Source organism: Ictalurus furcatus, chromosome 18 (assembly GCF_023375685.1).
Source record: "Ictalurus furcatus strain D&B chromosome 18, Billie_1.0, whole genome shotgun sequence".
Taxonomy (NCBI): Eukaryota; Metazoa; Chordata; class Actinopteri; order Siluriformes; family Ictaluridae; genus Ictalurus; species Ictalurus furcatus.
The window spans coordinates 2248003-2270000 of record NC_071272.1 but is presented as its reverse complement, the minus strand read 5'-3'; the positions used below and the strand labels follow the sequence as shown (position 1 = coordinate 2270000).

Here is a 21998-nt window from a genome sequence, read left to right as displayed (position 1 = left end):
TGTGTGTGTGTGTGTTTACATCTTGGTGGGAATCAAATGTCCACACAAGCATAAGAATATCTGACAGCTACCGTTTTTACCTTATGGGGACATCTGACCTGTTCCAACCAGGATTTTTTTCTTCCAAAACTTTAAATCTTTAGCCAAAAGGTTTCCTTTAATTTACTGAGGTTAAGGTTAGGGGTATTTTAGGTCTAGTATAGCATTAATTATAGCTGTGTTAATAATTATGCCAGTGGAAGGTCCTCACAAGGCTAGTAAGACAAACATTTGTGTGTATGTATTGATTCTCCTGCTACCAAGAACGACAGAGAGTGGACAAAAGATTTAAAGAGTTAGTGAAAAGAGGAATACGCTTTAAAGTGAGATTTAAAGTGGATGAGGGAAGGATTGAGGGATGAAAGAAGACAGATAGGATTTGAGAAGTGAACATGCCAGTTAACAGCTGAATAGAGAAAAGGAAAGGAGAGAGAAGCAAGAGAGAGAAATAGAGAGAGAGAGAGAGAGAGAGAGAGAGAGACTGTCTAAGGGACTAACATTTCGCTTAAGTACCATGCTGTCTGTCTGCATGTTTGTATGTTTAAATTCCAATCTGCCTGATGAATCAAGCTGGGTAATGCCTTTAAGTAAAGCTGCACATCCCTAAACAACAAACACACACACACACACACACACACACACACACACAAAGCCACACAACATAAATTGGGTGCCTAATGGATCTAGAGACATATAAATCCTCTTATCAGTTCACATCTCTCTGTAGACCAACATGATTTGTCATAGCTAATGCACAGACACACACACACACACACACACACACACACACACAAATGCAAGTGAGAGATATTTTATCAGATCTATCCTAGTAAGATGACTTGTACCATTTCTTGACATTTAACATTTGCCTTTTTATCAGAATTAGATTTAATGGCATGACCATATACAGATACAGTATTGTTAAAGGAACCCTGACTATAAAGACTTGTAGGCCTTAACACACAATAATTGTCCTCTCCGACTAAAATACATTGTTAGAAAGACAACGAGAATATGTTCATTACTTTAAAAAGCCTTAATATTTAATAAGTATTTTAACCTATGGAGGCTGCCATTACATGACATGCGCAATGCACTCTGAGTCGATGACGTCGGCGACGTCGGTGACTACTGGCCCCCGCAGCAGGAAAAGAACGCCACTCTGTGCTGCTTTTGGCGGTAATTTTCTAGTTATTGTGTGCTGTGATACAGGGGATATCTGTGAATATAATCAAACCCGTAAACATCTTAGTGCGTTTTTTCTGTATATTCTCAACATAAAGCTCCTGTAAAATTAGCCTAAAACGCCTAGCCAAGGCATACCCAAAGTAAAATTAAAGCTGTTCTTGTACCATTTGGAGTACCTACATGCAATTTGGGTCTCTTTTGAAAGGTGGACTAAATATTATTACATAATATTTTATACGTAATATATTACATAATAAGTTGGAAGCACACAATTGTCTAGAATATCTTTCTTTGATATAGCGTTAAAGTTTCCTTTCACTCAAACTAAGTGTGTTCCAGCATTGGCAATGCCCCTATTCACAAACTGAGGTCCATGAAGACATACTTTGTCAAGGTTGGAGTGGAAGAATTCGAGTGGCCTGTACAGAGCCCTGACCTCAACCCCACTGTACAACACCTTTGGGATGTTCTGCAACACTAACTTTGCAGCAGACCTTCTCATCCAGCATCACTTCCCAACCTCTTTCACTCTTATGGCTGAATGAGCACAAATCCCCACAGCCACACTCCAAAATCTAGTGGGAAGCTTTCTCAGAAGAGTGGAAATCATTAAGGGGAACAACTCAATATTAATGTCCGAAAGACTAAAACTCTGTCAGGCGGCAGAGATGGTAGCAAGTGCGGGTAAAAGGCTTTATTTTTTACAACAGGCAAACAAATCCAAATCGTGAAGCAAAGATGACGTAAGCATACACGAGTAGTGATCAGGCAATGAGAAAAATCAGCAAAAGAAGGCAAGACTAGATTCAGATTCTAGGGGGCAAACGAAAATCAAAACGATAATTAGGTCGACAAGCTAGGCTTGGAATTCATCCCCTGCTATTTTAAATCTTCAAAAACAATCTTTGTGAAATAATACATTTATATGCCATATGTCATATGCTTTGGGTTGTTTATGCCTGAAACTACTCAAAATGGCCTAAAAACATCTCGACACTTTTAACATCATCAAAATGCCAGGCTCTATCAATATACGTACTCACAAATACACCATTAGGGAAAACCCCCATAATCTTCTTCCAACCCTTATAAGCTACTTCTTACAGGTTATAATTAAACATGTTAATGTTTAACAGGAACTTCTTTTATTCTGATCATTTAGAGCTACTCAAAGAAATGATCCGTCAATCCTTGTTTAGTTTTTCCCATGTAAGACTGAGTGCAGCTTTTGCCAAATATGCAGTAAGCAGCCCTTTCCCTCTCATCCAGAGTAATGTATTATGGTCATAAATGACATTGTATTACACCATGGCTAGTTATTCACAGCTTTTGCCAAATCAGTAGTACTGGCACTGATGGACATATTCTGAGCCAAGGCATATTTATATCCAATTAGTCAGGCTTTAGTTTTCCTTCATCCGCATTTGTGCCACAGGCACTCCGTCTCTTTGTACTCATTCTGAAATGATGATTTATATTGTTTGTTCGGAATCACTCCAACTCCTGTTCTTTATCAGTGCAGCCAACGCTGAATGTTTGATTTGCATTCGATTTAAAGCCGGGGCATGATGAAATATTCACAGTATTATAACCATATGACCCAATAAAAAGACTGGTAGTAAGCAGTGTGTCCTGTTATGGTTTTAGACACGGATGCAAGTGCAGTTAAGAGCTTTATTGAAGACAGAGAGGCAGACAACTCCAAATCAAAAGGTGAAATATGTGGTCAGGAACTGGCAAAAGGTCAGGCGATTGACAAACAGGGTATACTAGACAAAAACAAGAATCACAAACAGGCGGACGTGAACCAGGATGAAAAACCATGGAAGTAGAAACGAGGATGAACGGAAGGATTAGCCACTCAGCAGTCTGATATTGAACGTTGCGCAGGGTGCGCCAGGGGAGGCTCCTTCCGTGCACACACATTCACACACCCATTCATACACTACAGACACTTTGGACATGCCAATCCGCCTACCATGCATGTCTTTGGACTGGGGGAGGAAACCGGAGTACCCGGTGGAAACCCCCGCAGCACAGGGAGAACATGCAAACTCCGCACACACAGGACAAGGGTGGTAATCGAACCCCCGACGCTGGAGGTGGGAGGAGAACATGCTAACCACTAAGCCACCGTGCGCCCAAAGGACTCACTAGTGGGTCGAGAGACCACAATGATCTACTCAGTAGTCCTTACAATTTTAGACAGAGTAGTTCCCATGCCAGATCATGAGACAACTGGTCAGGACTATCTCTATGCTGCCTCTGTAAAAGGTAGTAATGATGGAAGGGAGGCAATTTGCTCTCCTCAGGAAGTGAAGGTATTGCTGGGATTTCTTGGCTAGCAGGTACTGAGGCTCCATGTGAGGTCCTCTATGATGTGCACACCAAGGAGCTTTTCAATCTCCCCACATTTGCACCATTGATGTACAGGTTAGACTGACCAGTACAAACTCTCCTAAAGTCAACAATCATCAACATTGAGAAATAAACTGTTGTCTCTGCACCAGTCTGTGAGCTGCTCCACCTCTTCCCACTAAGCTGACTTGTCAGTGTTGCTGTTGAGGACCACTTTCATATTGTCATCAGCTACAACAATGACTCATGGATGACTACTGTAGTGCCATCAGCAAACTTGATGATGTGGTTTAAGCCGCATGTCAGACGCATAAATAGCAAAAGACTGAGCACACAGCCCTGGTGAGTGCCATTGTTTAGGGTGCCGCTGAAGGTGGTGTTGCTGATCCTGATGGACTCGAGTCTCCGAGTCAGAAAGTCGCAGCAGGCTCGGCTATTTCTAAAAGTCACAGTGGGATGATTGAATTGACTGCCGAACTAAACTCTCTCACATAATTGTCCTTTTTGTCCAGGACAGGTATAGGTATAAGTATAAGTGTAGTTATGTTTACGAATATGTCCATGTTCTTGACGATGAGAAATTTCTCAGCTGTTACACTGATCAATACCAGGTGTGTCTGCAATAAGGACTTATTCCACTTTTGGTTAAACTATGTGCCAGACTGCTGATAAAGCAGCTCACCAATATGGCCAGATGGAAGATGTTTTTTATTTCCCTCTTTCTTTGCTTTTTTTAAAATTTGATTCTCTACAGGAATGTTTTCAGAGTATTTATCCCACCTCAAGCTTGAAAGAAAGGTGAGGTATATAAAAGGTGGAATGGATCATCAGTGCATAACAGGCCCACAAGGGACAGTAACACAATACACATCACATTGTTTCCTGTGGATTATAAGCACACATTGATCACTGTCTAGTTAATATACTCTTAACTAAGAGACAAAAATTAAAACTTGGCAAAGCACCATTTAGAGACATGCCTGAAATATACCAATTAGGATGTCTTTGAGTTTTCAGACACTATTCATTCATTCACCATCAATAACCACTTTAATCTGGTCTGGGTCATGGTGGATCCAGAGACTCTCCCAGGAGCAATAATCAACATATCACTGTCAGGTGAAATCAATAAAGTTTGCTAAATTGTTCACAAATAAAAATGTTGTATTTGTGATTGCATAAGTGATCCTTCACAGAAACCATTCAGTTAGTACTGGTGCAATCAGTTGCCATCAGAAGTCAGATAATTAGTTGAATGGAGTCCATACAACTGGTCAATACAACTGAATACAACCGGTCCCGCTAGGCCGCAGAGTATATCAGAACACCTATTATATCTACAAACAGCATCAGTTAGACCAAGGAACTTGGCCTTATTAAAACATAAGTTCTGGAAAAGTATCGATCAGGGTTTGGTTATATAAATATATCCCAGATACACCCTGAACATTCTGCAGAGTACTATTCAATCCATTATTTAAAAAAAAATACATCGAAAGAATATTTCACAACCATGACTCAAGGTTGTAAACATTGTTCCAGGACGGGGAATACTTACACAGAGACACACTACAATACCACACTCACCACAATAGTATATACAATAGTATATACAAACCCAACACATTCTTTACAATGCCACATAAATATAACATACATGTATTGTATATACATGTATATGTCTATTGTTCCTGACGAGCTATATCTTTCACATGCTGCTTATACTGTATCTCTGTATCTTTGTACAGAGAGAGAGAGAGAGAGAGAGAGAGAGAGAGAGAGAGATTCAGTACTAAGTATGCTAATACTATTTAGTAGGTTTATAAAATGGGTATTTTTATATATTTAATATATAAATATATTTGATATTTTATTTCATATATTTCAAGATTATATTAAACTCAGCTAGCATTGTGAGATTGGTACATGTAAGCTCTCTCCCTCTTTCTTTATCTGTCATTCTCTATCTCTCTGGACTTGGCACAGGCTGAAAGGAAATCAGTCCGATTTACAGGATTATAGATGTTCTGAGTCCCAACCTGACTGAATTTCCCATTTCTTTAGTACTCCTCTTTTCATTTCCAATCCCCTTGTTATGCTCTCTCTCTCTCTTTCTCTCTCTCTCTCTCTTTCTCTCTCGCTCTCTCTCTCTCTGTCTCGCATGCTTTCTCCAATTGAAAACAGGCTTTTTCATGAATTTTTTAACTAGTCCTATTTGAGGAAATTCAAATAAAAAAAAAATGTTGTTTTTTTTTGGGAGTGTTTTACATTTTATTTGATCTTTTCTTTGTCAGAAGAAGAACCTTGGGCAAAATTTTGTGAGTTCTTAGTAGTAATTTCCTGTTTCCCATTTCCTGGTTTATTTCTTACTCCCTACAGCTAAATAAAGTTGACAAAATACAGATTAGGATGTGGATCGGACTGATTAATGACCATTTGCATGGATACATGTATTATTATCATCCAAAGTATTTAATATCACATATACTAGTGAAAATATGCCAGTATGTGCCACTACAATTTGTATTAAAATTGGCAGATGTTTTCTATTCTATACGTCTTTTTTTATACACCTAAACACTTGATTAACCCCTAAATACCTACTTACCTTATTACCTTTAATAAATCTCACATCATAAACAATGGACCAGGTTACTGTGTGTGTGGAATTTCGCATGTTCTCCCTGTGTTTGTGTGGGTTTCCAACCACCTCCATAAAACATGCAGGCTCCAAAGGTGTGCATGAGTGTTTGAATGTGTGTGATGGATTGGCATCCCAACTGAGGTGTATTAAATTCAATTCAATTTTATTTGTATAGCGCTTTTTACAATGGACACAGCTTTACAGAAACATGTAAACACAGGATAGAGATTTTAAGTGTGTGAATTTATCCCTATTGTGCGAGCCGGTGTCGACGGTGGCGAGGGAGGAAAAACTCCCTAAGATGAAATGAGTAAGAAACCTTGAGAGGAACCAGACTCAGAAAGGAACCCGTCCTCATCTGGGTAACAACGGATAGTGTGAAAGTAAAAGAAAGTTCATTATTGTTTTAACATGAAGTCTTTGTTGCACCAGTCCACTATTCACTAAAGGAGACTTGAGTGCAAAATTGTTTGTGGTAATCGCAGTCCCAAGGCCAGCGCAGCAACCGTCGTCCCAGCAACCACAGCGAGAATGTCCATGTGGAATTGGAGTCCAAAACCATTTCATGGTACTTCAAGCGGTACCATCCTCAGCGAATCTGCTTCGTACCGTCTCGATCAGGCTGCCGAAGTCCCTCTTCAGGACTTCCATCTGCCACAGCTTGATATCATTCACCCCTGCATGCAGCACAACAGCTCCGATGCTCTCGTCTTTCTTCAGGATCGTGAGTAGCTGCGCAGCAACATCAAGAACATGAGCACCAGAGAAACAGTGTGTGCTCACCTTACCTTTAAATGAGGCGACGCGGACATTCCGAACTATAGAGTTTCTGATGATCACGGCGTTCGGTTTGGTCTCACATAGAGGGGCGAAGCAGTTCCTGGTGGAGATCTCGAAGACTGGAGGCGGCGGAGGGGGAGAGGTCCTCGCTCGGGGTCTGGCCCGCGCCTTCAGATGCTGGTGTACCCAAGGTCCATGGTGTGTCGGTGCCAGCATGACAAAGACCTGGGCTGGATACGTCCTGGGTGCACGGTCCCTGCACAGAAAAACACACGGCGTAGAGGGTCTGGGAGTGGTAGTACGACACTGCATGCTTACCTTGGATTTGTAAGCGATAGCACAAGATGTTTCCAGTGCGGTTCTTCCTGCGACACTGCTTCCTCAACCAACACCTTCAATCAACATATTCCTGCCTCGCACCCATGTGTTCTGGGAAACTGAGTGTGTAATAAACCTCACATCACTTTCAGATAAACCAGAGAAAACTATCCAAATGTACTAACATGAATGCTCCTATAGAAATGGACTAGTAGTAGTGTTAAATCTAAATGGCATCATTTATTTAGCGAATTTGAGCAAAGCTCACAAACAGGCATGAAAATCTAAAACCACTTTAGCTTCCAAATGGTTACTTTTTAGTGTGTGCAGTCTAAAGACGTGGGTCTGCTCAGTGTTGATAAAACTGCTATAATAAATGGGTGAGCTGTGCCTGTGAGCTTTGGCAGTGATGCAGTTGTACCGTGACATGGAAAAGTTTACAGGTTCAGTCCCACCCTGATCCACCAGAAAAATAATTGCGAATGTCCTGGGAATAAGTCATACAAAGGTGAAAAAGAAGTTTGGTTATGATTGACTATGTCAGAGATGTTCAAAATAAATGGGAGGCAGTTCTGTTAGTTTTTTTTTGTATCTACTACTTTTTACAACTATGTGTGCCATCCCATTGCAGGGCACAATCGTACACACACACTCACACACCCATTCACACACTACAGACAATTTAGAGATGCCAATCAGCCTATAGCGCATGTCTTTTGACTCTGGGAGATAACCGGAGTAACCTGAGGAAATCCTCGAAGCACAGGGTGAACATGCAAACTCGGCACACACAGGGGAGAGGTTGGAATTAAACCCCCTAACCCCAGAGGCGTGAGGCAAACGTGCTAACCACTAAGCTCACAGTGCTTCCCAGAGTTATATACAGTATAGTACTGTACAAAAGTCTTAGACACATGTAAAGAAAAACTATAACGCAAATATGCCGCCTTCTTCTAAAATCAAATCATTTAAACATGCATTATCTTGAGTAACTGCTTTATCCTGGTTGTGGTGGCTCTGGAGTCTGTTCTGGAAACACTGGGCATGAGGCAGCAAATGAGAACTGAGCTGCAATGCCCCTTTCGCCAATATAATATTGGCTAAATAAGACAAAAATGACTAACATTGATGAAAATGCTGCCTACTCAACCTCATTCTCCAAAGAAAGACTCTTCTGAGATTTTGTAATTTCCATGACATATTACATAACATATTGTAAATATTTCTCTCTTTCTTTCTTTCTCTTTCTCTCTCTCTCTTCCTGTCCTGTACAGGTCTGAAGATTCGTGAAGTGATGATAAATGTCTCTCGGCAGCAGGTGGAAGATTTTCATGGTCCAGAGGATTACTGGTGTTTGTGTGTGGCCTGGAGTCACCTGGGCACATCCAAGAGCCGCAAAGCCTCAGTCCGCATCGCATGTCAGTGCTTCTACACATCCTTTATCTTTATCTGGCTATATGTTTCACGTTTAATGTATAGTATATACAGTGCTGGGAAAAAGTATTTGCCCCGTCCTGATTCCTTGTGTTTTTGTGTATATCTCATACTAATTTGTTTCAGAAATTAAAACAAAATCTAAGCTAAAACAAAGGCAACCTGAGTGAACATTAATTCCCCAAATCTATGAAACTGCATTCATAATAGGGTTGATCTGGACTGGACGCAACCAGGCCTGATTACTGCCAGCCCTGTTCAATCAAACTGACACGGAAATACCGGAAAAGGGACTAGAGACTACGATTCCTATTAGCCATTGCACCTCACCTGACCATGTCACATGACTGTCTGCACCTGATCTCAATATCACACGCATCACTGTTCCACTATATAAGCCTCATTCTGGTTCAACCACATTGCGAAGTAATTGCTCAATTTCTTTTGTGGTTTGTCATTACCAAGCCTTGATTCCTGTAGTGCTATTCTATTTCCCCCCACTTTGTCTCCTGGTTTTTGTACTTTGGTTACTCTATGATATCCTGTTTGCTGATTGCCTGACCCTTTGCCTGCCTTGACTTTAAATCTGCCTCACGCATTGGATTTGTTTGCTGGACTTTATATATTAAAACGACTCAAACTGCATGTGCATCCATCTATGCCTCTCTGTTGCGGCAGATCATGACACAAAATCAACAGCATGAAGTTGGTTAAAAGGTCTTCACCAGTAACACACTATGCCAAAGTTGAATGAAATTCCAGAAATGACGAGAAAGAAGGTGATTGAAATACATCAGTCTGGGAAGGGTTACAAAGCTATTTCAAAGGCTCTGGGACTCCAAAGAACCCACAGTGAGAGCCGTTATCTCCAAACGGAAAAACTCTGCACAGTAGTGAACCTTCCCAGAAGTGACGACCTTCCAAAATTCCTCCAAGATCACAGCGATGACTCATCCAGGAAGTCACGAAAGAGCCAAGGACAATGTCAAAGGACCTACAGGCCTCTCTTACATCAATAAAAGTCACTGTTCATGACTCGACTATCAGAAAGACACTGGGCAAAAATGGCATCCATGGAAGAGTGGTGAGGTGAAAACCACTGCTAACCCAGAAGAACATCTCATCTGTTCAGCTCATCTGAATTTTGCCAAAACACACCGTAATGATCCTCAAACCTTTTGGGAGAATATTCTATGGACTCATATATATATATCAAATGTGTGTGTGTGCGTTTCAGACCTAAGAAAAAACTTTGAGCAGGAGCCACAGGGGACAGAGGTGCCAATTAAAGGCATGATCGTCCTCCACTGTCGTCCTCCAGAGGGAGTTCCTCAAGCTGAGGTTAGTTAAACAAACACTGAAAACATACAAATAAATAAAGCCACACCCACAAGTTTGTTGTAGTATAATTGTATAAATCTTTTATCCAGGGAGTAGTTTAGTCCCACTGGAAAATAGAAAATAATCTGACCATTTTATCTCACTCACTTCATATTAAATAAGCATGTAGGGTGTTTCTTTTTCTTCTTCTATTTTTTAAAAGTATGACCTCATATCCATTTTCCATTTTTAATGGTTTGCACTGTTCCAAATGGAGCATTGAGATAGCATGCATTGTCTCATTTTCCTTTTCTATTTCTGTCTTTTTCTTTTTATCTTTTCTCTCTCTCTTTTTTTTTTTTTTAAATATCCACCATATGACTTCTATGCTGTAGTCTAAAATGTCTTCACAAAAAGGGTTAGTGGCTAAGAGCTGGTCTGTGTTGTCATGATAAGGGAGGTGAACTGATTTATTCAGCGACATTCTGAGAATGATGCGCTCTCTCATTTTCTCTTTGTCTTCCTGTCGCTCTCTTTTAGGGTTGTAAGGACAGAATGTTTCACCCCTGTCATGTAACACTGAAAATTACTTTCACTTGCGCTCTCTTTCTTCTTTTTTTTTGGTTACATTTAGCTGCTCATTAACTTTTCACTGGTTTGAGTGGAACATGAAGGTGTGTGTGTGGGTGGGTGTGTGGGTGTGATTTATAGCACGTGACACTAATTCCCAACCACATCTCGCACCTGCAGTCTCTGTTACAGATCGCTTGTATGTGCAATTTAGTTATGCAAGGCCATGAGGGGAAAAAAAATCGAGGTCGCTCTCTAAGTTCTCAAATGAATAAAATTGCATGTTTTGGAGTAATGTGTACTCTCCTCTAAAGATAACATAAAGGATGAATGGAGTACACTTCATAGCATACTTTATCTATCATTAAAGCAAACTTTTACTCAGAACACACACCTCCCATGGCATTATTGAGAGCAAGAGAACTCATAAGTGGATATTAAAGGCTTGTCACACCAGCCCCAGCATTTGGAGGAGAGTACACATTAATCTAAACATGGACACAACCTGGGTTTATTCGTTTGAGAACCCACTATACAAAAATTGAAAGCATGAGTAAAGTAAATTGTACACACATATTGCGATTTTGTATCTCATGGTTGTTAGATTAAGCTGTGCGCATAAAATTTAAAAGAGGGGGAAGAAAAAGATTTATTTTTGTGGCGAGCTCCATACTCTGTCTTACTTTCTGTCTCGTTCCTTTCTTTGTCTATGCTGAGGGGACAAGTAATGATCTCTGGCTTTTTGCTATAATAAACAATAACCTGTAATCCATGAACAAAATTGGGAAAAAAAAAAAAAAACCCAGACTCATCAACAATCTAAACAAGAGGGTATAAAAAGACAAACTACTCAAAAGCCTAACACAGAACAGGTGAACACATTAGGGTAGACAAGCAATGACAGGACAGGGCTAGAACAGAAAAAAAAAAATGCACATGGAAAAGTCAACAAAAGTGAACTCAAGACAAGTGAAATGAGATCAGAGTTTGTTGTGCTCAATAGCACAGGAGTAACATGCAGAGCCTGAGCTCAGGATCGAACCATGGACCCTAGACTGTAGAGAGTAACCTGGTGTATAATTCTAAAAATCAGACCTTTTAATTATCCTTATAATTCACAATTACATTTTCCGACTTTTTGTTCCTAGTTTCAAAAATACCATGTGTTGAGATTTCAAATGTCACACCCCCTGTTGTGCTGTTCCACCCACATCAGTGAACATGCTTTTATTTCTGACTAGCATGCTGATTAGCAATATGCAGGCGTTATACCAGCAAATCATGCTTTCACTTGCACAAAGAGACCATCATGTTTTCCCCCTTATTCTCATGTTCAGTTTTCTTCTTGTATTTGATTAAAAAAAAAAAAAAAAAAAAAAAAACTACATAATGTGTGTTGTGTTAGTGTGTTCAGGCCAATATAGCCTCAGAGGTTGGAAGTGATGTCTCTCTGTCATGGAATTAGATCCCTGAGAGCAGGCAGTTCTGCTAGCAGTGGGAGATCAGATAGAAAAGTGATAACATCTACTTCACTTCTCACATGAACAAAGCTGTGGTGAACAGAGAGAGTGGAATATGAGGAAAGTTATGTGCTACATGGCAGACCCATGTCAACATTGGCAACATGTATTAAGGACGACCATACTGAGAAAGGGCTGGTCCGAGGTTCTCCAGAGTAAAATCCCTAGTGTTGAATTAACACCCAGAGTGTGTATATGAGTCCAATGGACTTATATAAACACTGAAGGGTGTGAATTCAACACTGTGGGTGTTAAATCAACACTGGTGATTTTCCTGTGTCCAGTTTCATGCAAATGATTCGACCTGGTTGTAAAAGTTAATTGGTGAAAATGTGTCCTCTTTTCAATAAGGATTTCTTCTGTATTGCTTATGAAAATAGCTCATACATTGTGCCTTCTAGAAGCGCTGCTTTTAGTTTGGTGATGTCAGGCATAAAATCTTCAGCAGCAGGGGAGCTAAGCAACTGAAATGCCTGAATTACAGCAGGGACAGATCAGATTCTCAGCGTGGATATGTGTACATCTTGGCACAGCTTAAAAAGGTTTTAGAAAAGTAATATAACTCATTTTCTAATAATAATGATTTAACATTTTCAAATAAGTATGTTGATTTCACCAGATTGCACAGATCGAGTTGTAAGACTTAAAGCATTTAACTAGATTTTTTTTTAGCATTTAAATTATATATATATATATATATATATATATATATATATATATATATATATATACATATATATATATAAATTAAAGATTGATTAAAGAATGACACATCATGCACTTTATTTTTTTATACAGTAGCTACATTGTGAAATGTCCATGAAATAGGTTTTTATAACTTATGTTATAACCGCTGTAAACAGCCATGACCTCACCAGCCATTTTTTTGTTCTCTTAAAGTTAATAAGACAAAAAAAAAACAATATTAAATTACAGCTTTATGGGTTTGTTACAAAGTGGTGACACTGGAGACTCCTTCCAAGAACAGAAAACGTCACCATGTCAATGATTAAACATGTTTTTAATCTGGTTTATGGAACGTCTATATAAATCCATACTCTAACCCTAACCCTAACCCTAAGTCCCTTTGTAATTTTTACTATAGAAATGATATTGTATTAGAATGAGCTCATGCAGTCAAAGTATTATCAGAGCTGCTGCTGTAGAAAATTAATCAACATAACACCTTCTGAAGAGTCAGAATTGAACTTTCAATAGTGCAGTAGTATAATTCTTTTAATCTTTACATCCCTCTTGTTATCCCTCTTCCAAATTGGACAAAAGCATGAAGTAAATTGTCTCTCTTTTTCTATCTGTCTTTCTTTACAAGATCGCATGAATGCTGCACTGGGAATCACAGTGTGGCACAGTCATCAATAATTTATCCTCTAGTGCAAACCCAGGATAATACAACCAGACCAGAATAAGCTTTGAGTCTGATCTTTCTGATATTTCCGCAGTGGTGGAAAGAGTATAAAGGACACTGACTTTAGTAAAAAAAAAAAAAAAAAAAAAAATTCCAGATATTGTAGGAACTCACTTGAGTAAAAGAAAAAGTAGCCACTTTTACTCAAGTAAGAGTAAAAAAAAAAAAAAAACTACATGAGTAATTACTTTACAAATTACTTTTTTTTTACTTCTCTAAAATTAACACAACTAATAAAGATCTGAGAAATGAGAAATGGATTTTTGAACAATTATTTTAAGTGACCTCTAGTAAACACGGCCTTGATATACTCAACAATATATAAAGAAAGGCAACATTAGCTGGCTAGCTACCTTAGCCTAATGCTAATGTCACAAACATTAGTACATAAAGTACTAAAAGACCAACCAGCTTGCTAGGCTTTAGCTAATGTTAATTCATACAGTACATGCTATATACAGCTACATAGAGTGTTATCAACAACAGCAACTATTATTATTGTTATTATTATTATTATTATTATTATTATTATTATTATTATTATTATTATTATTCAGGTCATGGCGCTGAAGATGCCTACATAGTTTTGTGTAAGTGCGCAAAGTCGTTGCTGAGATACAGCCTCACTTCCTGTTTGGTGGCTGTATATTCAAACCATTTGGAGTAGTCAAAATTCTTTTGATAACTTTTGTGAGGCTTACTCTGAAGATGACAAAATGTGTAGGAGTAGTAGCAGCAACAAAAAATCAGCGGAAAATCTAATTAGGGGCAAATTGACGTCATAGGGTGCGTGGAACTCGTCTTGACCCAGGGAACCCTTTTAAATGTTGGACACTCGGTTCAAAAGTTATGACCATAAATGCACTTCTAAATTAGGCCAAAATCTGACCCGATGGTGGCGCTAGAGCATTGGCAGCATTTAGCCCAAATTTGATCAGCATGTTCCTTAGACCCCAATCAGTGTGCCACAACTTTTTACCAGACAGTTCTATAGGCTGGAACATATAGCCTAGACAGAAGAAGAAGAGTAAGAACAACAAAACATAGAATAACCATAGGGTGCCTATGCACCTTTGGTGCTTGGCCCAATAATAATAATAATAATAATAATAATAATAATAGAAAGTTTCATTTCTATAGCACCAAGGTTGATTTGTAATTACAAGAAACAAACAAACAAACAGAAAAAAAAAAACAGAAACACAGACTCCTCCAAAAGCTGCCCATAGTCCCACTGAAGGCTTACACTGGTATATCCCACACAGCCTGTACAGCCACAATGCCACACTGCTTGGCAACACCATGCCATGGATACATCATTGCACAGAGTGCTGAGCAGTCCCGAGCCCATTCAGAGTGATCACACAGACTCTCTGCCAAGATGTAAGCAACAGGCACACCGTAGTCAATAATGATCGTGCAGGCAGGGTCCAAGGCCTTAATATTGGGTCTGGAGCTCCGCCAAAACCGGCAGCCAAAGAAAAGAAAAGCAAAAGATCAGGTGAGAAATTGCAACCAAAATGTGCACAGTGTACTCTCAACTGAAAGCAGAAAAAGAGCATCACTATAGCAGATATAGCTAACACAAAAGGAAACTGCTACAGAACATCAAAGTGATCTCTTAAGTTTAATACAGAACTTTCATACTGTAAAACATCATAAGACATGGCTAGCTAGTCTAGCTCAATCAGCTAGCTAGCTAATGAGTAACCTGAACATCTTTCTGCAGTTTGGATGTGTTTGAGCAGGTTGAGCTGGGAAGCATTTGAAACTGAAGATACCTGATAAAATTGGGTCAGGGATGCTCATCTGTCTACACTGTCTCAGACATTGCTGCTTTCGTTTTAGGATTTGGTGCCTGAAATATAGACACAGGAAACAGTCTCATTTTTATTGCGTCTAGAAATTTAATTATTGAAAATTTACATATACTTTTAATTGGTTTACAGTCTTCTGGGTTTAAATGTATTTTCGTACACGGTAAATAGTAACGTAACAGTAACAATACCATAATAATACCATAACAGCTGATCATGTACTTAAGTACTGTAACAAGCACATGTAATTATCCACCCCCTGCTTTCCTGACATGCTTTCCTTATACTTTGTTCAACAACCCTACTGCATGATTTTCTACAGCAAGTGTGATGGAAGTCTGTGGATACAGCTTTGGATCTCTTTCGCAGTGAAAGGATGATGAGGAATGAAAAATATAGCTTGAAGACACACAGCTGGGATGTAACATTCACGCTTTTTGCTATCCTTAGGTTTGACCAGTTTCCCAGTATGCCAGAAACCAGGTCTCTGACTGTCCTTGCCAGCTGAAAACAGAAAATTTAGCTAAATGTGCCATCTGTCGTGTTGGAAACAGTGCCCAAATGACTGCTGGGTATTAGTTGTTTTTTTTTTTTTTAGGGGGGGGGGGTACTGCCACTGGGGCTAATCAACAGTCACTAGAGCCAACATGGCACCTTTTTGTCAAGAGAAAGTCTGTCTCTGTGAGTACAAGCCAGATCCTGCTACTAAAATGGAAATGTAGCCAAAATGGTTTATTTCGTTCATTGTGAGGGGGTGAACACGGCAAATAGCGCCGATCAGTGGTTACCAGAATCAATGTTAGCTTTACTTTCAAGAGAAAAGGCTCTCTGTTTGAATGGTAGACATGGATCGCTTCCAGAATGGCTTCCTTTATGGGTTGGTCAGGGAAAACATGGCTACTTCTGTAATCAGAGACTAAAGGTTGATGAAATAAAAAGGATGGAACCATAATCACTTCCTGTCTGGTTGAGGCATACTATGTTACACAGCTAAATGAGAATCGATTTTAGCTCAGATGGAGAGTTCAAGAAATATCACCAGATAATCGATCATATACGGCTCTGACCCTTACGGCTTAATTGCTTTTCTCTCGAAAATGCAAACAATTGCATTTGCCAGTGTAATTTTTTTATTATTATTTAAAAAAGGTCATCAACTCCACTCTCGTAAGAATATTTTGTTTGTTTTTGGCACGTTCTGACCTTTTATTTTTTCTCTCTCTCTCTCTCTATTAAAAGACAGTTGTGTTGATTGTTATCGTCCGAGTCATGAGATCAACACTGATGAATAATAAGCTTAGCATAATGAAAACTGATATGCCAGTGCGGAAATTATAGTGCCATATTATCTGTCACCTTAGAGATGACTACGCTCAGTCATGATGAGGAAGAAAAAAATAAATAAATATCCCAAGAACATTGAAAACCCATAATTGCACTGCACAGCTTTCTGTGTGTAATGTAATTAATCATTCTGTCTGACGAGGCAAAAACAGTTTGTAATTGTTTACGTCATGAACATCTGAGGAGGATGAAGTAGAGGATGTAAGAATACATCAAAGACCTGTCGAAGTTCATTTCTTTAATGTGGGTTTGGTGAAAATCATCACGGCATTTTTACACATGGATGTGAATAGCAGCAAAAATGATATAAAGGGACATCACCCAAACTGGGACTTAATTGAGCAAGGCGCAGACCTGTAATTGCTTTCCTGTCACTTTCACTTCCCCTGTGAATGAATCTAGATGGATTCCAGCTTCAGAATGACAATATTATGAGCTGATGTACCTGACATGAATTGCATTGATCTGTTTGGCTATGTGCCTTGTTTCAGTGCCAAGGTTAGCACCGATTCCTTTATGCTAACTTTCATACAAGTCACCAAAGAGCTGTCAATGTCTCACTTCACTTTACTTATGATGATGCAACCATAACCTGTAACAGTTTCCAGCATCTCCTTGCCTTAATCTCTCTGTGTCTCTGCTACTTGAAAGCCATTTTGGCCATCAACCCAATTGCTCTGGGTGCTTTGAGATTCGGTTTGATCCTTGTGCAATCCCATAGGTTAGATATTCTCTCTTACTCCTAAACAGCTGCAACCTCAGATCTCGACTCTTTCATCTTCATGTGGGACATCAAAGCTGTAGAGGTCTCTGAGGGCTATATGGCTAGTAGTATCTGTGGAAAAATTAACCCTGAATTCTCAGCTGTATTACCAGGTGTCTAAAAGCTGCTTTAGTTGCATGTTTGTTGGTTGCATCTTCACAGTGCAAGGCTTTAATTTGAATGAATGTGGCACTTAGAAAAAGTGCAATTTCTTTTATTCCCTGGGTACAAAGAAGGGACGGAATTCCTCCATTTCTGTCTTCTCATCAGCCCATCATCAGCCTCTCAAAGGACCCACAAAGACCTCAAAAACAGGTCATGAATACAAAACGCAGAAAGAGAGTGTGTGTGTGAGAGAGACAGAGACCTTGCCACCAAATTAGAAAGAGTGTTTTCCTCAGATTAGTTGTAGAGTAGTTGTACAGGAATAGAGAAATGAATAGAGATGTCATATCACAGCAAACCAGTGACTACATTTCCCATACTGTGGCCTACAAACATGGCCGCCATGGACGGCAATTCCCAGAACACTCTCATTCATTCTAATCACACACACCTGCATCAAATTCACAGCACTCACAACCACAGTATAAAGAGACTGTTTGAACACAATGACTTTACGAAGTATTTAGTGTTATCACCGTGCCAAGCGTTTGTTCCCTGTTCCTAGTTTTGTTTCATGTTCGTTGATCTTGCTTCTTGTTTCTCGTTCTCGCTTCTTGCCTTGCCCTATTTATGCTTGTTTGACAATCGCCTGACCCATCGCCTGTTCTTGACCTCACTATTGTTTCATGTTTTGGATTTCTCCAGGACTTTTGGAGTGGAACTCAGAAAAGGGTGAAATTGAAAGCTTGTGAGAAAAGAGTTTTCTCTGGCCATCAAACAGGGCACAAAACACATTTTTCCACTCACAAGCTGACAGTTGAAATATCGATCCTTCTATCTTCATTGTTATCTAAAACCTCAGAGAGAGATAGAGAGAGATAGGAGGAGGAGGAGTGAGAGAGTGTCTTTGCTTGTATCTGATTATTTGTGACCTCAGAATTCTTTCTCACAGGACAAAGACTTGAAAACATCCTCACCAATCCTCTCCAAAGTCACAATGTTTTTAATACTCAAAACATACACTCATAAATCAGCGGGTGAGAGGCCAGCTGTGGGAGTGTAATAAATCAATTGCAGCTGGACATAACTTCACCTCTGCACTCAAATCAAGAGCAGTGGAAATCCTCATACACTCCTTAAACTACAAACTCTAACCTGAGAGTCACCCGAAATACTCTTCTCATGTCAAGTGTTCAGCAGACGTCTTTTTTTTTTTTTTTAAATCTCTTTCTCTTTATCTCTGTCAGTATGTTTCTGATGGAATGATACTGATGTCTTGATTCATGGTGGATTCTGCTGCAAATGTCTCTGCCTCTCTGCTAGTTACTGTACAGTTGCTAATTTGCTTCATTAGTTGCACCAGGTGTGCTTGAGCTGGAACACATGAAATTCCTGAACTGGCTAGGGGTAGAAAATGCACTAAATATCCGGACGGGGCAGAAAAAGGAAGCTATTAACGGCTGCGACCAGATTTCTGTGAAGGCAGGTTGTGAAAAACCCTTGAGTGAGTGCATAAGACCTGTAGCAAGACTTGGTTGCAACTGGCACTGAGGTTTTGGGGGCCACTGTAAGGCCCACTAAACGCAAAAGGATTCCATGCCAAAACTCCAAGACGTACACCACTACTGGCCCAAAAGCACAAGAAAAGTCGGCTCAAAATCATATAAATAAGCCACAGAAGCTTTGGGATTCTGTTCTCTGAAGCGATTAAACTTTTTGGCACGATGGATCAGCGATATGTCTGGAGAAGAAAGAACACTCTGTCCACAGTCAACCACGGTGGTGGTTCGGTGGTGCTCTGGGGCTGCTTTGCATCCTCTAGCAATGGAAACCTGCAGCGTGTGGAAGGCGAGATGGATTCATTGAAGTATCAGGAAATTCTAGGAGAAATCGTCATGCCATCTGTGAGGAAGCTGAAGCTTGGGTGTTATTTGACCTTCCAACAGGACAATGATCCCAAGCATACCTCAAATTCCACCAAGGCTTGGTTGCAGAAGAAGTTCTGGAAGATTCTACATTGCCATCAAAGTCACCTGACTTGAATCCCATAGAAAATCTCTCTTGGGATTTGAAGAAGGCGGTTGCAGCACGCAAACCCAAGAATATTACTGAACTAGAGGCCATTGCTCATGAGGAATTGGCCAAGATTCCTCAGGAACGCTGCCAGAAGCTATACATCTTGTTTGCAGCAGGTCATAACAGCAAACGGGTGCTCTACTAAGTACTAAAGATGCTTGCCATGAAGGGGTTGAATAATTTTAAAACTGAAGAAATTTAGGGAAACCACTTGAAGCATTCGTCGTATTGAACTATTTCAATAGACTATGTATTTATAGGCCGTGTGTGTGTGTGTGTGTGTGTGTGTGTGTGTGTGTGTGTGTGTGTGTTTGTGATTTGGATCAGGTGTGCGTGATTAGAACGTGGTTGACTGTGCATGTGAGGAGTGTTGTGCTGGGGATTGTAGTCCATAGCAGCCATGTTTGTAGGTCCTGGTGTGTTCTGGGAAGTGGAGTTTCTGGTGCCATCTCTTCTGCAGGTAAGTGATGTACAAGCACCTTGCCATCCACATGATGTAAAAGAAACCGTGATTCATCAGACCAGGTCACCTTCTTCTATCGCACCATGGTCCAGTCATGATGCTCACATGCAAATTGTAGGTGCTTTTAGCAGTAGACAGGGGTCAGCATGGGTACTGTGACCGGTCTACAGCTAAGCAACCCCATACGCATTAAGCTGTAATGCACTGTGTGTTCTGACACCTTTCTATCATAGCCAGCATTAATTTTCTAAGCAATTTCTGCTACAGTGGCACTTCTGTGGGATCAGCAGTTCACCAGTTGTCCTTCCTTGGACCACTTATGGTAGGTACTAACCACTGCATACCGGAAATACCCCATTTTGGAGATGCTCTGACACAGTCTAGCCATCACAATTTGGTGCATGACAAAGTCTCTCAGATCCTTACGCTTGCCCATTTGCCCGGTTTCCAGCACATCAACTTTGAGAACTGACTGTTCACTTGCTGCCTAATATACCCCACCCTTTGACAGGTGCCAGTGTAACGAGATAATCAATGTATTTCACATCACCTGACAGTACTTTTAATGCTATGGCTGATCAGTGTATATAAAATTTAATTGCTTTTGTTTAAGCAACTCCATTTTCTGTATGAGCCCGAATCAGACTGATTGATGATGTAAGCAGAATATAGTAATTTTTCTTTAATTGCTAGTCTATTGTTAGATGATCGTCATAAAATCTGGCATGAAGAACATGTCATTGCACAGTTTGTTATAGAATTCAACCAAACTTTTATTGGAATTAACTCGTACAGTGTGACAAGTATTAATCTTAAAGGAATGCTTTTATATTTCTCTTTCTTTTTTTTAGGTGGAATGGCTGAAGAACGATGAACCAGTCAGCACACTCGTTGACACTAATTTTGACACGCAAGCAAATCGCAACCTGATTATTAAAGAAGCACGACTCTCAGACTCAGGAAATTACACTTGTGTAGCCAGCAACATTGTGGCTAGAAGACGTAGTGCTTCAGCTACTGTTATTGTTTATGGTGAGTTGGAAGGCTTGTTCCACATACAACTTTCCACTTAATTTCCATTCAAATGTTTAACAAAAATAATTATGACAAGAAGATGTAAATGGATTCATGTCTTTCCATGAACTACTTTAATGAAGTGGAGCAGCAAATACACATAGTAATAGACAGACTATAACACACTCACTACATTGGTGTATATTTTAAAAGCTTGTTTCTCCTCGTTGATCTATTTGCTGTAGGGAAAATTAGCTTTTCCTTATGTTAGATTGAGCTAAAAATGGGGGATATATTAGAGCCATATTTCAATAGCTCAATATCAACTATTCGTCCACCGTGGCCACCAGTGGCCACCAGTAATAATATCCTGATGTTAAACACAAATTATGAGCACAGTAACATGATTGGACAAATTAAGATAATAAATCATAAAAATAGACAAGAGACACTTGCTATTAAAATCAGACTTTATTAAACTACACTAATACACAGAAACTAGTCTAACACATGAGCACACACACACACAAACAAGGAGGTTCAAATAGCTTTGATGGAGAATGAATGGCTCCCAAGTTTTAACACCATACACCATACAAGTTCTTAGACCTCACCTGAACAAATCATCAACAATTAATTTAATTTTTGCTCCATTTTAGAAGGGCTCTATTAAATACACCAGCTTGGACTGAGACCTGGAGGTGCTTACTTCCGTTTCCAGTTGGTGGGGATTCATCAGAGGTCTGGTTGCTTTTGAGCGGCGTCTAGGACAAGCAATCAGAAGGGTGAATAGGGTGGAGTCTTGTAGGCTTGGCAGCA

At 39.7% G+C, this 21998-nt stretch overlaps 1 protein-coding gene across 1 annotated transcript in view; it reads left to right on the top strand.

Annotated features, from left to right (window-relative positions):
• The window catches only part of unc5da (unc-5 netrin receptor Da), a 144610-nt gene that overhangs the window by 99627 nt on the left and 22985 nt on the right, over nucleotides 1-21998 (top strand). The window contains exons 3-5 of the mRNA XM_053648163.1: nucleotides 8602-8745; nucleotides 9999-10102; nucleotides 21017-21197. Coding sequence (XP_053504138.1) covers nucleotides 8602-8745; nucleotides 9999-10102; nucleotides 21017-21197 — 429 coding nt within the window. The remainder of the gene's footprint in view (nucleotides 1-8601; nucleotides 8746-9998; nucleotides 10103-21016; nucleotides 21198-21998) is intronic.